The sequence below is a fragment of the Lacerta agilis genome, chromosome 8 (genome assembly GCF_009819535.1).
Source record: "Lacerta agilis isolate rLacAgi1 chromosome 8, rLacAgi1.pri, whole genome shotgun sequence".
Lineage (NCBI taxonomy): Eukaryota > Metazoa > Chordata > Lepidosauria > Squamata > Lacertidae > Lacerta > Lacerta agilis.
Window position 1 is genome coordinate 36,798,382 of NC_046319.1, and position 16,153 is coordinate 36,814,534.

General features: G+C 49.6%; 2 protein-coding genes across 3 annotated transcripts in view; one reads left to right on the forward strand and one right to left on the reverse strand.

The window, feature by feature from the left end:
* KIAA0513 (KIAA0513 ortholog) overlaps positions 1–6,565 on the reverse strand; it is a 47,288-nt gene extending 40,723 nt beyond the window's left edge. Inside the window, exon 1 of one of the 2 annotated variants that reach the window (XM_033156938.1) lies at positions 6,446–6,565. The gene's annotated coding sequence lies outside the window, so the exon portion shown is untranslated. The remainder of the gene's footprint in view (positions 1–6,445) is intronic. The other variant, XM_033156941.1, reaches the window with a different exon arrangement.
* A 3,140-nt stretch (positions 6,566–9,705) lies between these two features.
* On the forward strand, positions 9,706–15,856 carry SPATA2L (spermatogenesis associated 2 like). The gene is made up of 3 exons (XM_033156942.1): positions 9,706–9,812; positions 12,483–12,792; positions 13,835–15,856. Exons 2-3 carry the CDS (start codon positions 12,484–12,486, stop codon positions 14,912–14,914), a joined length of 1,389 nt encoding a protein of 462 aa, XP_033012833.1. The 5' UTR covers positions 9,706–9,812; position 12,483; the 3' UTR covers positions 14,915–15,856.
* Positions 15,857–16,153: the final 297 nt, after the last annotated feature.

Genomic DNA, 16,153 nt, shown 5'->3' on the forward strand with positions numbered 1-16,153 from the left:
CATGCTGAAAAACAGTGGCCTTATCCACTGTCAGCACACCATGTGCAACTAAATTCATTATGCATTGCATAAAGACACCTACTTTTTGTCTGTCCTGAACATCAACTTAGCACTCCAAACCAAATCTGACACTTGCTTCTGAAATAAATGGAAGAAAGAATCACCTGGCACTTTAAATATTGGAAATATTTCTCCTGGATATGGAAGATTATTCAGCTTCAAGTAGGGGGTCTCTCAAAGGTCCCCACAGCCTTCCAACAGTTAAAAGTGCTTCTATCAGGTCCCAGAACACTGCAACCCCTTGGTTTCACACTTGTAAATGATTTGGCTCAAGAACAAAAAAGCAGTGGCGGTAGAGGCTCCTCCATGCCTTTCCCAAAGTACACTTCCTTCCAGATTATAACCAGGGCTTGACAGGGTGAATTGCGTTATCATTTTGATCTAACCTGGGCTTTTTGCTGAAATTTGTGGGGAGAGGGCCAGCTGTTTTGTGATCAGAGAGGAACCTCAGAACACGCTGTCTCTTGGAAAATGCAGCCTTGAAAATGAAAGCCGGTTGTCCCTGACGTGGCCAAGAGGATACTGGCCAAGGCTGGCTTGGAAAAAAAAGAAAGGAAAGAAAAAAGAAAAAAGAAAAAAGCAAAAGCAAGGGAACACTCAGGACCATAGGCACAGTAAAGTACTGGCACAAGTCCCGTTCGCAAGGTATTCATATTCCTAGCTTTAATTTAATGCCAGGATGGAGAACTTGTGGTCCTCCAGGTATCATCGCACTGGAACTCCCATCATTCCTGACATGCTGGCAGGGGCTGATCTGAAGGGCCACAGGTTCCCCCACCCCTACTCCAACCTAACCCCAATCTAATGGATCCATTTTAACACAAAGGTGAAGTTGGACCCTTAGCTATTATCTACAGTGAGCACCTGCTCCATCCCACTCCATAGCAAATGATGAATTCCCTTTGGCACCAGCTTAAAACCTTCCATTTGCCCAGGCATCTTAAGTTATTGTATTTCAGCTGGTAAGGTATTTCATTCCCCTCTGATTTATTATACTGCTGTTTAACACTTTCTGTTAAACACTGGAGATGGCTCAGTTGGTTAAAGTGTGGTGCTGATAACACCAAGGTTGCAGGTTTGATCCCATAAGGGACAGCTGCATATTCCTGCATTGCGGGAGGTTGTACTAATGAACCTCGGGGTCCCTTCCAATCTACAATTCTGTGGCTTCAGATTCTTATGTATATTGCCCTGAAATCCATTTCTGGATGAAGGTCCAGTTTATACATTTTTAATATACACCTGCTCATGCCAGCGGCGGAAGAAGCTGCTTGGGCACCTGGGGAGGTGCGCTCAGGGGCAGGGGCACTGCGGGGCCTCCAGGAGTCTGCCTGCTTCTCCCACTCAGCCGCACTACAGCTGTGGGGGAGGCAGTGGGTGGACCGTTTGGGGCAGTGCCGAGCCTGCGGGTGTCCAAGCCACCGCGTCTCTCTCAGGAGAGACAAGTGGCTCAGGTGTGCTGCAGGCCCCGCGGTGAGTGCCACCCGGCATTTTGTCAACCCCCCCCCCCAGTGCTGACACCCAGGGTGGCCCGCACTAACCGCACCCCTTCCTCCGTCCCTGGGTTCATCCTATTTTAAAGGTTTGCCTCCGGTGGCCCTGAAGATCTTATGAAAAATTTCAATGATGCAGGGTCTACTTTTAAAAAGGGAGGAGAAGGAAGAGTCATGCAGGACTCATATGAAGGAACTAGATATAGCCGCTGTAGTGGGGGGTGCTCTGTGCTTTGCCTCGAGCATCAACAGGCGTTGGAAGCAAGAGATCATTAACAGAACCCAGAGGAGTAGATTAATGTTTGTGCTGATAGGCTGCATCCATGTGAGCAAATACATTGTACATAGTTGCCCCTATTCATGCAGTGTGAGACGTTCCTTCCTATGTACACAGATCATGCTGCATCTATTATAGACAGAACCCATGAACAGTTTGAAGAAAGGGCCTGATGCTGTGCTGTTGTCTAAAGTGGGAAGGTGCTCTCTGAGCAGACTTTTCCTTGCAAGTTCTTTTGCTTGTTTTGAGTTTTCCAGAGCACCTGATTGGCCACTGTGCACAACAGATGCCGGACTCAGGGCCGGCGCGTCCATTAAGACGAACTAGGCAATTGCCTACGGCGCCAAAATGGAGGGGGCGCTGGCCAGGTTTGGGCGGGGGCGGGGGGGCTAGCAGCTGTAGCGTAGAAACTGCTGCTTGCCTCTCTACCACCCCCACCTCCTGCTAAAGCAGTCTTAGGTGGGGGTGGGGCAGCGGGGGGCGCCAGAAGGTGGTCTCGCCTAGGGCGCAAGAAACCTAGCAACCAGTCCTGGCCGGACTAACAGGACTTTGGGCAGATCCAGCAAAGAACTTCTTATACCCCTATGTCCTACTGTAAAAAACTTATATATGTTTTAAAATGTATTGTCTCAATGCAGGTATCATCCCACCCCCTCCGGCTTTTTAAACCTGGCAAAAGAACCCCCATTTCCCAGAAATCTGTAACTGCATACTGTTTCATTTAAGAATACAAGAAGAGCCTTCTGGATCAGGCTAAAGGACCATCATCCTGTTCTCACAGTGGCCAACCAGGTTCCCCAAAGGAACCCCCACCCCCACCCCCCAGGACCTGAGTGCAACAGCGAGTCTCCCCGCTTAGGATTCCCAGCAACTGGCATTCAAAAGCAGGCTGCTTCTCAGAGTGCAAGTAATACATATCCATCATGACTAGCAGCCATTGATAGCCTTATCCTCCAGAAATCTGTGTAATCCTCTTTTAAAGCCATCCAAGTTGGCAGCCATCACTGCCTCTTCTGGGAGCAAATTCCACAGTTTAATTATGTGCTGCATGGTGAAGTACTTTTTGTCTATCCTGAATCTTCCAACATTCAACTTCGCAGATGGCCCCAGGTTCTAGCATTAAGCAAGGGGGGGGGGGGACTTGTCTCTGTCCATTTTCACTCATCCCAGCTCACCTCAGCACTGTGCAGCAAAGCATCCTCTGCTCCATGAGTCCATAACGGTAAAGGTAAAGGGACCCCTGACCATTAGGTCCGGTCGCGAACAACTCTGGGGTTGCGGTGCTCATCTCGCTTTATTGGCCAAGGGAGCCGGCGTACAGCTTCTAGGTCATGTGGCCAGCATGACTAAGCAACTTCTGGCGAACCAGAGCAGCACACGGAAACGCCGTTTACCTTCCTGCTGGAGCAGTACCTATTTATCTACTTGCACTTCGACATGCTTTCGAACTGCTAAGTTGGCAGGAGCTGGGGCTGAACAACGGGAGCTCACCCCGTCGCGGGGATTCGAACTGCCGACCTTCTGATCAGCAAGCCCCAGGCTCTGTGGTTTAACCCACAGCGCTACCCGTGTCCCCATGAGACCACAGCCTACTGCAAAAGGACTTCTGCCTGGCTTCCTCTATCCTCCAGGAAATATATTGCAAACAACTTTTCTCTTCCCTTAGCAGGAATATCTTAGCCTCAGAACCATCCCAAAGCTTTTAATTATTGTATAGAAACAGCACCTTGCTTGCCAAGGCTTTGCCAAAATTCAAAGAAAGTTTCTTCTTGCTTTGTTGTTTTTAAAATGCTTTTTCTAGGATCTTTCTACATACCAGCTGTCACAACTGGGATCCCTCCCCACACTCCTTTCCCTAAAACCCTACTGCCTAGCCAAGGCAAACACCAGCCATAGCAGATAAAAGATCTTGTAAGGATCAAAGGCAATTTGCACCCATTAAGAGTAATCAGGAGTGAAAGGTGAAGAAGAGAACAAAGTCACAGTCAGCCAGTGGAAACCATTTTAATCCAAGAGAGACTTCACAGAAGGGAGTCATTTATTCCAGAATCGGTTGAACCTGAAATTCTACTGAATCAACGCTGAGGATACAGGCCAATCACAATAAACAAAGCCTCCATGTTCAGAGGCAGCCTATCTCAAAAGTAATGAATGCTGATCCAGGGAAATATGTGCCTTAAAGGTAAAGGTAAAGGGACCCCTGACAATTACCGGTAAGTCCAGTCGTGAACGACTCTGGGGTTGCAGTGCTTTTCTCGCTTTACTGGCCGAGGGAGCTGTCGTTTGTTCACAGACAGTTTTTGCGGGTCATGTGGCCAGCATGACTAAGCCGCTTCTGGCGAAACAGAGCAGCGAACGGAAATGCCATCTATCTTCCCGCCGGAGCAGTACCTATTTATCTAAATGCACTGCGTGCTTTCGAACTGCAGGAGCTGGGACCAAACAACAGATGCTCACCCCATTGCGGGATTCAAACTGCTGACCTCTGATTGGCAAGCCCAAGCAGCACAGTGGTTTAACCCACTGCACCACCTGCGCTCCCCTAATGAGCTCTCCAGAGTCCTGATGTGCTTAACATAATAAGAGCTCTGCAGTTGGATCAGGCCATTGGCCCATCTAGTCCACATCCTGTTCTCACAGTGGCCAGCCAGAAGCCTAAGGAGTCCCACAAGCAAGAATAGCAGTAATTCAACACCTGAAGCCAATGGTTTAACCAGCCCCCGCATACAGAGCGAATAAGCATTTAGGGAGGCTCGGGATTAATTGGACTGTCTAGGATGGTAGCTACTGCAATTTAAAGTTCTCACAGCTCAGATAGACTGCTCCTGTTCAGGAGCTGGTGTGCAGAAAACTTGCTGGCAGAGGCTGCCTATTGTCACGTGCCTCCAATTCAACGCCCTCCATCCCCACCAATCGCCCCATGCCGTCAGCCCCTTTACTTAGCAAGGACGAAGGCACAGGCTATCTACACACCATACACTGCTTCTCCCAAGAATCCTGGGAACTGTAGTTTACCCCTCCTAGCACCCTTAAACTACAGCGCCTACGATTCTTTGGGTGGGTGGAGACGTGCTTTACACGTATAGTGTACGCTCAGCTGGCTAGTGAGAAGCTGCAGTCATGCTATGATGCCTGTCCTACCGGCCACACTAAAGCCTGTCAGCAGGTGGATAGGATACCTGGCTTGTTAGCTGCCATCTTGAAAATTATACCAAGTGGAGGGGAAAACAGTATTTTAATAGCTGTCAGTGGATTTTACACATCTGTGCTGCCAGGAAGCACCATATCCCACCCTCAGTTATGCCCCAAAATGTTGTCCATCCCCCCCCCAGGAGGGGGGGTTCAGAGAAATCTTTTTAAAAGGAAAAGGTCAGGGCTGTTTCTGACTCAAGATTCCAATCAAACCTATTTAAAGAGGTAAAGAAAGAAACATATTTGCTCTACCTGTATAGACCAAGAAAGCCAATATGGTGTGTCAAATCTCCACTCGGCCGTGAAGCTCATTGGAGGATCTTGGGTCAGTCACCAACTCTCGGCCTAACCTACCTCATGGGGCTGCAATGATACGGAGGGAGTGGGGAAGCCATCTATAATACCTTGAGCTCGCTGGAGGAAAGGTGAAATATAAACGCAATCCACTATATAATTTGGAAAGTGGTTTGTCTGTCCCTTTGGTCTCTATAGGTTTGGATGGCTCTGGAGATATCACCGCCAAACTTGGTCGCAAGGGTTCCCAAGAGGTCTTTGCTGACGTTTGGAAGCCAGGCGCCATTTTGAATCAAGACTTCACCCCATTTTTGGTGTGATGGATCCAAATTCACAAATGACACCACCCATTCCAAAAAACAAAACAAAAAACACACACAACCATATTTTTCGGTTTCTAAAAAATCTCGGGCAGCGCCAGTTATTCCCTTCTGTTAATAAATAAAAAAAATAAAAAAACTGCACTTACAGGATATCTGAGGCACTCTTTACATGCTTAGAAGCGCTCTCTTGCCCAGCCAGCTAGCCAATGCAATTTGAAGGGCTGGATCAAACAAATAAAAAATACCGCGATGGAATAAGATGCCTCAGACCACTGGTCCAGCTAGCTCTGTACTGCTACACTGCTGAGTGGCAGCGGCTCTACAGAATTCCACACAAGAAACAAGAACCTAAGAAGAGGCTGCTGGGTCAGGCCAAAGGCAAATCCAGCCCAACATCCTCTTCTCCCAGGATTTATCTGGAAAGCCCAACACTGGAGGAAGAAAAACATACACCAGAGGGCTGACAGCCATCTCCAGAAACTAAGCAGAAGGGAATCCGTGCAACGAGTCACCAATAATGACTCTCGAACGGTAGGCAGGGGGGCTAGGTTTTTCCAGAAGCGCGCCCCGCCTCTCTGTGGAGCCCCCAACTCCCAGGCCCTTCAGCTTTACCCGCTCCCCTGTTTAAATCGGATAGGGGACCACGGCGCCTGTCGTCTCTCTACTCCGCAAATGCACTCTGCATATGCCCCGTAGTGGTCTGTACGCTGCAGCGCCCGATTTGCAAAGTGAGTTCTCCCAGCGCGAAACCCTGTATCAGCTTGAGCCCCACCCCCCAGAAAGTCGGTTGCGCCCACCTGCCTTACCTCCTGCTACAGAGCCCTCCGTGTGTCCGGCTGCACGTCTTCTCCCTCCTCTTGCGAACTGAGCGAGCGGAAGAGCGCAGGCTCGGAGCCGCGGCCGGGGAAGGAGGCGGCACAGTGGCTGCCACGTGAGAAGGTTCAGAGGAGGGGCCGGGGAAGCCTGAGCAGGAGGCGGGCGGGCAGCCCGGCAAAGGTTGCAGCCGCGCCGCCGGGGGAGGTGAGGAGACTGCTGCAGTCCCTCCCGCGTTAATAAGGTCTTAGCCACAACCATTCAGGTAGAACGCTTTCAAAGCTCATGTCCCCCCGGGGGAAAAAGAACCATGGGAACTGTAGTTTGCCCCTCGCTGCGCTACAGTTCGCAGCACTCTTAACAAACTACAGTTCCCAGTATTCTTTGAGGGGAAACAACGTGCTTTCAATGGGCAATAAATGCATGGTGTGGGTGTAGCCTTAGACCTCTGGAGGTCAGAGAGGCTTGCTGTGGCCGGGTCAATCTGCAGTGGACTGGGCTGCGATTCCCAAGCACACATCCTGGAGTCCAGTTGTCCCCAACTGAACATAAAACGGGTCTGCTGCTGGTTCAGGCCATCTAGCCCAGCATCTTATTCTCGCAGTGGCCGACCAGATGCCTGTGGGAAACTCTCAAGCAGAACCCCAACAGCTGGTATTCAGAAGCATTACTGGCCCTGACATTGGAGGTGGAGCAAACCCATTATGGCTAGTAGCCATTGATAGCCTTGCCCATGTCATTGTCCAATCCTCTTTTAAAGCCATCAAAGTCAGTGGCGGTCACTGCCTCTTGTGGCAGCAAGTTCCATAGCTTAACTGCATGAAGAAATATTTTATCCATCCTGAATCTGCCAACACTCAGCTTCAATGGATGTCCATGTGTTCTAGTGTTGTGAGAGTAGGAATAAAACTTTCCTCTATCCACTTTCTCCATGCCATGCATAGTTGCATAAACCTGCCTGTCTTCTTTCTTACAACATACTGAGGGTAGCCCTGTCTGTCAGCTTCCTCCTCCTTGTGTTGCCTCCTCCCTGTCTTCCACCCTACCAGTTCCAATGAGCCACCATGGACACTCTCCAACAGGGATTTACTTTTGGAGACATCTGCATACACTTGCTCCACACCCCTGTACACACGCCTACTTAGGAGTAAGCACCATTGAACTCTGTACTTCTGAGAAAACATGCATCAGATTTATTCATTTGATTTTTGTTTATCTTGCCTTACTTTCTAACTTACTTACACACCCCCACCCCCACACACCACTTTCTCCCCGTTTTATTCTCACAACAACCTTGTGAGGTATGTTTAGGCTGAGAGACCGTGACAGGACAAGGGTGACCCAGTGACTTTAATGGCTGAGCAGGAATTTGAACCCTGGCGTCCCAGGCCCTAGTCCTACACTTGAACCATTATACCACACTAGCTCTCACAACAAGGCCTGCAAGACAGCGTGTGACAATTTTTGTTTTAAGCACTGTACAATAAAATCATAGCAATTGAATACAAATCAGGCTTAGCAATTCTAAAATCCATTTACCTAGGAAATAAAGAACTGTCCTGTTCCTCAGCGTTGTTTCTCTCTCTCTCTCTCCCTCTCTCTCTCTCTCTCTCTCAGCTTGGAGGTTTCCAGTTGCATCAGGAAAAAGAGCTTATTTCTCATTGCAAATGCGCCCTCTGCTGCAGGTCTTTTGATTTACAAACAGAAGCTGTCTTGCTACCGGTAGGCGCCAGTGATGGAAAGGCAGGCAGGAACATAGGAAGCTGCCTTTATACAGAGTCCAGACCCATTGGTCCATCTAGCTCAGTACTGCCTACACTGACTGGCAGCAACTCCCCAAGATTCCAGACTGGGGAACCTTTCCCTGCCCTACCTGGAGATGCTGGGGATGGAACTTGGGACCTTGGGCATGCAAGGCAGATGTTCTACCAAGGGGTTGAGGTTTTATTGGGAGCTGCTGCTGGATTTCTAGAACTGGATGGGTTTAAATGCACACTTTTTAGGTAACTACCCTGCCTAACCAAACACAGCAGACTTTTCTTCCAAGTAAGCATGCATAGGATCAGGCTGCACCATGCCAGCCACTATGTTTTGTTATGATGTTAGCTATGATATTCTTCAAGACTGAAGAAGCCTTGGGGCATGCATTGGCCTCTATCAGTGCTTTTCAACCAGTGTCCCGTGACACCCTGGGATGCCTTGAATGATGGTCAGGGGTGCCGCAGGTAACACTGGCCCTTTCCTCTGATGCCCTCCCACATCTCTGCCTCCCAAACGCTTGCACAACTGTTTGTTGCAGCAGCTCTGGCTACAAGCTCCCCAGGTGAATGGTGCCTCTGGGACTGGCCAGGGGATGCTTCCCAGGCCCCTGTGGGGCATTGTGAGGAGGCACCTCTCTTTGGGGGCGGGGGGGGGGGCAGCTCAGAGACCGGGGGGTGGTGGTAGCTGGTTACATACACCATCCAGTACTCCAAATGCCCCTCCCTGCAGGGGCCTGCTCCATGTTTTCATGCCATAGTGGCATCATGAAGTTTGGGATTTGTGACATTTGTGGTTGAGTTCATGGGCTACCAGTGTTATGTGCATTTTTATGGTGACTTTAGGAAGATTTAATGTAGAAATCATGAGGATCCTCACTTTGGATCTATGCCTGATTTTTACAGCTTAGTCTGTGTGATAGATGTAATCTGTGATATGATAGCAGTTTGGGCTGTATCCCACGGAACAATCATGCTAAGTTACCAGGATCTGTTTTTTATTCCCTAGGTGTGACTGTTACCCAGACATGGTCTGATCATGCAACACTTCTGCACCAATTGCTCTCGCTACCAGTGTTTTTCTAGGTCCAGTTCAAAATGCTGGTTTTAATCTTTGGGTCCCTAAACTGCTTGGAGTGGGTTACCTAAATGCACCTTTCCACCTTTGTGTCATGCCTTCTTAGATTGTAAACCTGAAGGTAATGAGCCCTCTTTTAAAAAAAAATGATTTAGCCCTCCTCTAGAAATGGATAGCAATAAACAAATTAAATATAATTGGGACATTTGTCTGAAATACACAAACATTTACTTGCAATACCTGCCAATGATATTATAACATTCTTTTTTGTGTACTGTTATAATTATGATTTTAAAAAACTTTTTTTAACCCGTTCCTTTAAGATTAAAAAAACGAAAAAACAAAAACAATTCCTTCAGTGCAGCAAGGAAAAGGTTAACGGCCGGCTCCTGAGACTTGACGTAATCTCCTCTCGGGAAGGGCGGGGCAAAGAAGAACCGGAAGTGACAGGAGCGAGCCCAAAAGAGAAAGAGAGCGAGAGACCGAGAGAAGGGGGCCAAGGAGCTAGCGAGCGAGCGCTGGCAGGTGAGCGGGACGTGAGTTCGAATCCCAACCGGCCGGATTTGCGGGGGCATGCGGGGGAGGCTTGTGAGGCGGGGGTGTTTGACTCAGCCCCCAATGACGTTCCAGCGGGACGAAGAGGCGCTCCCTTCCTCGCTTTGCGAGCAGGGAGAGGGGGCTCTTTCAGGGTCCGCAGACCCCCACCCTTCAAATACGAGCCCTTTACCTGGGATCCCCCCAGGTGGTAGGCATACTGCCGCCCCCGGCTCCAAATCTCCTTGTCTAGTGCAGCAGCAGCAGCGACCAACAGCTCTATGGCACCCGAAAGTCTGCCAGGGTGATGGTGGCAGCTTCTGAGCCAGCAGGTCTCTTCTGATGCCGGTCCCTTTTTTAGACTGAACCTGCTGGTGGAGCGATGTGTGTCTTTATTTTCTGTACAGTGCCTACCAGGCATGAACGAGAAGCGCCTTGTGTTACCTTAAAGGCTGGCACACTTTATGCTGGCATACGGTCCGGAGAAGCTGTGGTAGAATTTAAGATACCCCGGAGCTTTTGGAAATTAGTGTGGATGAGGCACTTTTTGAAATAATGATTCATGATCCATTAGGGGGTTCCTAGAGTACTTTGGGGTTTTCATGTGGTTCACTCCAACGGCCTCCCACTGGTTTATGTATTGGGCACCCACGCCGCTGATGCCCCGCTGTTTTGCCTTATGATTCTGTCCCTTTCCCTATTTCCCTGCAAAGCCACAGTACCCACACAATCTTAACAGCACAACTTCTCCCCCTTCATTGGAAGCACTTACGGTGTGCCCCACTACCACCTTGAGGCTCTGACAGGAAGCTCTCCCAAGGACTTGCCTTCCTGTGCCCCCTATCTCCCTCAAGTCTCAGCACTTGGTGATCTGGTGGGTGGGTCTGTTATCTCAGACAGACAGGTATATGTTAACTCTCCGAGAGTCTCCCTCTGTTGAGCTTGGTTCTTTTCACATGGTTATTTTTAAGAGCTATTTGTGGGCCTTTGATTCTTAAGTGCTCCCATAGCAACTTACCTTGTTAGCTCAGGAACTGGGTTGACAACTATGTATTGTTGTCTATGGTGCTATGCACTAACAGCAGGCATGAACGTAGCAAGTGTTGGCAAAGAAGTGCCAACAACTTGTCTTGGGGCAGGGGCTGTCCCCTGCCTGCCTCATGTGCTCTATTCCCCAGGGTGGCTCTCTTCTACCCTCTCTCTCTCTCTCTCTGAGCCGTGGCTGTGCTGATTGGCTGCCTTTTTGGCTCCCAGACACGTGGAGGGAAAGAGGCGGAAGCCACAGAGTGGCAACCAAAGGGCAGGGAGCTCAGGGTGGCAGGCAGAGCCCCACAGTATTCAGCAGTTCTCCGTGGTTTCAAGCAGAGGTCTCTCCCATCCCTACCTGGAGATGTTGAACCTTGGAACTTCTGCTTGCAAATCTGATGCTCTACCAATGAACTGAATGTGACTGAAGTGAGAAAGCAAATATTTCCTAATTCTATTCCTAATCGGAACAGTCTTGGCATAGTATACAGTGTGTATATTTTGATACAGTATAGATATTCTCACAAGGACTTACTTTAGTGGTGGAGAATGTAGAGACATATTTAAAAGGCAATGTGGTGAAATTGGCAAGACTTCACCCCTCCCCCCGCCAGCCATGCATCTTGTCAGTTTCTCCAGAGTAAGCATCTTCTGGAGGACAGAAGATCTTTTGGACCACAGCTCCCATCAACCTCAGCCAACATGGTCAGTGGCAAGGCATATGGAGAGTCAGAGATGGAGGACACCAGGTTGCAGGAGGCTGGAGTAGAGATGGTGGAGAGAATGAAGATAATAATTGAACAAGTAATGCAGAAGATGGGGGGGGGGAGGGAGTTCCATTGTCAGTGGCATCCTAACCAAAATGGTAACTTGTCATTCCTCTGCAATACCAGCTGTCAGTTTCTACAGCAGAGCTCTGTGCAGCAACTCTGCTGGAAACTTAATCAGTGCTTGAAAAAAGCAAGAGGACAATCGGGGAAGTGTGTGAGTGCCAACGGTTTGGGATGGATGAGAGAAAGGGAATAGCCAAATTCTCACTGATGAGCCAGTAATGATCTTGAGAACACTTTTTTTCTGCCAAAATCTCCAGCAGTCAGGTCAGACAGTAGCATTCCTCTGTACACCAGGGCATCATCCTATAAAAACCATGAGGGTTTAACCTCTAAAAGGCAGGGTAGAAACGACTGAAATGAATCCATACACTTAAATTCCCTATCCCATCACTTGGCTATTATCACCACCTTCTGCTTGCGGTTACATTACCCTTTGCGTGTATGTGTGTGTATATATATTGCATTGAAAAGAAAACATGAGAAGTGAGAATGCACATGCAAATGAAGAATATCTGCCCATACTGCATCAGTCTATTTATGGACTGCAGCTTATGTTAAAGGGTTTCTGGGGGCGGAATTTTATATATATTTGGCATGGGTATTTTCTTTGCAGCAGGAAAACTCACCCATGGCTTTTGTAAATCAAAACAACCACCATCCTGTGCAGGATACAAGGCTCCTTTTTATGGGGTTGATGGCTGAATTCATTTGCTTGGCAATCCCACTCGTAGCCATAGGCTGAGTTGACTGACGGAATTTCAAATGGGTCCAGGTTCAGGGCTTTGCTCTCATCCCGCTGCAGGATGTCTCCTGGAGCAGTACTGCAGGAGAAGTATCGCCAGTGCTTGGAGAACAATTTCCACCAGGGCCACACTGGCATCTGCACCGACTCGTCCCTGAAGGAGCAGATGTGGCGGCAACTGCTGGAGGATCCAGAGGTTCACAGTGCCCTGAGAGGGGAGGACACCTTTGCCATGCTTGCTGCGGCCCTGCGAGGACAGCTGGATCTGGGACCGGTGCTCCAGAATCTTGGCCGGGCCTTTGAGGTGCTGGAGCTGGCAGCTGTCAATCTTTACTTCTTCCCCTGGCGCAAGGAATTTGGAACCATAAAAGTGAGCATTGTGGGGGCAGAGGGAGGAGGCCACACAGGACTCTGCTATATTGCAGACAGAAACAGTTGTTTATTTTATTTCTTTGAATTCCTTCCCCCTTCCAAACCATGCAAAGAGCAGCTCACCTTACATATAGATGTGCAACGTATAAAAAATAAAGCCAATCACATTCCATTCATTGGTGTGCAGAGGTTTACTTAGCTTCTCAGCACCTTTTCCTCCGTTTCCTGATAGTTTCCTGTCTCGGTCAGAGTAGTAATATTCACTGCTGAAATCCTGCTTCTCTTCCAGAGAACTGAAGGAATCATTATTCTGTATTAAATTTCTGTCCTGCCTTTCCTCCTAAAGGAGCCCAGGGCAGCAAACAGCAAAATGGAAGTGCTTAATACAATTAAACCTAAAATAAAAACAAATTTAAAACTTCCTTTTTATTTTATTTTTTAAAAACCAGTCACATACTCCTACAGCTGCTAATTTCATGGCATGGATAAATTTCATACTCATTTTCAGTAACTGTATCTTTCAGCCATCAGATGCCAGGGTAAACAGGAATGTTCTCGAGTTCCTCCTGAAAGTTAATAACCAGAGAGATGAATGTGCTTCACCCAGGGAGAGCATTCTGCAAACAGGGAGCCACCACAGAGAAGGCCCTGTTACCGGTCAATGACAGCTGGGCAGCATGTATAACCTCATGCATAATACAAAGATAATACCTTGTTGCTGTGTACCATGCCTATTGAATAAACGAACAAACAAACAAACTTGTGGTTTTTGTGTGCTTGAAACACTGAGTTGTATCCAAAACTAAGAAGAGCTACTGAAATTAATGAACCTAAGGTAGTCATGTTCATTTACTCAGTGGGTCTGCTCTGAGTAGGACTAGTATTGGCTACAACCTTGTATTTGAACCCTGGATTGTTTTATCGATGGCTGTGTAAATTGCTTTGTAACCAAGCGGTCAGCAAATGCTGTAAATAAGTAACAGTATTAAATTTGTGTGTCGAGCAATGCAGGGCACTAACCGCTGTGTCTTTCTCTGCAGACCTTCTCAGGTGTTTACGTGCACGTCCTCCAGGGAGTCCTGCCTGAGGCCGACATCACCAGGAGTTTCCGCCGGCTGGGCTACATCCCAAGAGACAGCCTCCACCTGGTCATCGCCCAGCTGCCTCCAAGTGCCAGCCTCCTCACTGCAGCCTGCTGCTTTTTTGCAGCCAGGGTCGAATGCGAGATCCTGGGGAAGATCGTGCGGGAGCTGGAGCCGTACGCCGCTTCACCTGAAGATCTTCTCCAGGCCCGCAGGGAAGCCAAAGGCAGCCTGGAGAACTGTGTGGCCAAGTTGCAGCGCCTGGTGCGGTGGCCTAGGGGCAGAGACTTCCCTGTGGAGCCAGCTGATGCGATAGACCTGTACAGGGAGAGTCCGGAAGGGCAGGGCCCGTATGGCGACCCTTTGGGACCTAGGTTGGCATTGTCATCGCAGCAGCACCAGCACCCCATTCCCCTCTGCGAGCGCAGTAGCCCCCGGTTGCGGAGCAGAGAGCAGCACTTCCAGACTCCGCAGGGGCTTGTGGAGAACAGGAGCAAGATGTGGGTGCTGGGCCCGGAGGAGCCACCATACGGCAATGGGATACCAGCCTCGGAGGGCCCCGATCTGGAGACCTCCTTCTCCTTTATCTCCCTGCGGCGGGAGCTCAGCAGAACTACGGAAGCGGACTACCCCACACCTCTGGGAAGCCACTTCTTGTCTCCCAGCCCTCACTACGACAGCCCTGGCGGCCCCCAGCTCCACCGAGGCAGCAGCCCAGCCTCTCCCTCAGCAAGGCAGTCAAGGAGCCCCCAACTGAGCCCCACGGGGATGCACCGAGCTCCGGTGCTGGGCACGGGGATGTCCCCGACAGAGCCGCCGCGCTATCATCTGCATTCGTGCATGCGCCCAGGCACCCTCCCGGCCTCCTGCTGCAACACCTGCAGGTTGTTGCACGGCAGCAGCTGCGACGGAGCACAGGTCTGCCGGAGCAGCCACCACATGGAAGAGCTGCAAAGCGAGAAGCAGCAGCGCCTCTGGCTGCAGAGGACAGAGGTCGACAAGCTGCTACACGAGGGGCTGCCGGGAGTCTGGCAATAGCGCCGCTGGGAGAACCCACCAGGGCATCAACTAGACCTTGGACAGAAAAGCTGCTTCCTCTGCAGTTCTGAGGCTTCATCTAGAACCGCACACACAGCCTGCTTTTCGTTCCCCCTCTCCCAGGCCTTCCCTCTCAATTTTCTGAAAAACACTTTCCCTTATTTTTGTTTCAGAGGAAAAAGCAGCCAGACACTCAACTTTTCAGCATACATTCTCTTTCCCCTGCCAACAGGACTTTTCTCAAATCCTAAATATTTTGAGGATTTAGGTGAACAATTTTTTTTGGCGGGGGGGGGGGATCCAATTCTAAACAGTCTCCCGCAGTAGTGTTTGCTGGACAGGTGAGATTCCCCCCCCCGCTTCCCTCATCCTTTCCACTGAGCATTTGAGGGGGCATTGCTTCATCTCAAAGTGGTTCCAGCTGGCTGACAAAATGGCGAGTCAATTGACATGTTAGAGGGACATGCACACCCCTCTGCCAGAATCCGTCTTTTGTAATGTCAGGGCACAATGAAGTTTTACATGATGCTCATCTGCTCTGTGTGTATTCCAAAGGATGTAGGGCAGCCTTTCCCCAGCTGGGTGCCCTCCAGTTGTTTTGCACTACAGTTCCCACCATCTACAGCCAGCAGAGCATTAGAATGCTGGGGCTGGTGGGAACTGTAGTGGAAGACATCTGGAGGGCACCAGGGTTTGGGGGGGGAGCTACTATAGGGAGAGATTACAGGAGGGGGTGGAGGTTGCCTCTCTTTGTTTATACCTTTCCTGAATCCTTGTGGCTCTCCTCTAGAGGCTGAGGCAGTGCAGGAAAAGCCTTAATGCTGGCTTTGAGTCTCCTGCTACGTGGCAGGGGCAGAACCGTTCCCAAGCCCTCAGAGGCACTCAGCATCTCCCTGGTGGCTTACAGAAGCAGAGGTGCAAAATAAACAGAAGTGTAATCTCCTTTGTTCTCTGGATTTCTTTTTTCTCCCCACTCCCAGTAGTGGTAGTATTTGAGTTCCAGAGTTTGAATCCTCACTGGAAGGAACCCAGTTCGGTACTGCGTAGCTCAGGGGTAGAGCTGCTGTGTTGCACGCAGGGGGTCTCAGCAGCACTGATTTAAAAGGAGTGGGTAGCAACCTCTCTCTGCCAGAGACCCTGGCAAATAGACAATATTAGGCTAGATCATTGGTCTTCAGCTGGTAGGCTGGGATCCACTAGCATAGGGCTTTGGAACCTCTGTCTCTTTGGTCAAATTTG

Excerpts from the sequence above, each read along its gene's own strand:
- SPATA2L (XM_033156942.1), top strand. The coding sequence starts at position 12,484 with ATGTCTCCTGGAGCAGTACTGCAGGAGAAGTATCGCCAGTGCTTGGAG. Across the intron at positions 12,793-13,834 it reads AGGAATTTGGAACCATAAAA|ACCTTCTCAGGTGTTTACGT; the intron begins GTGAGCATTGTG and ends CTTTCTCTGCAG.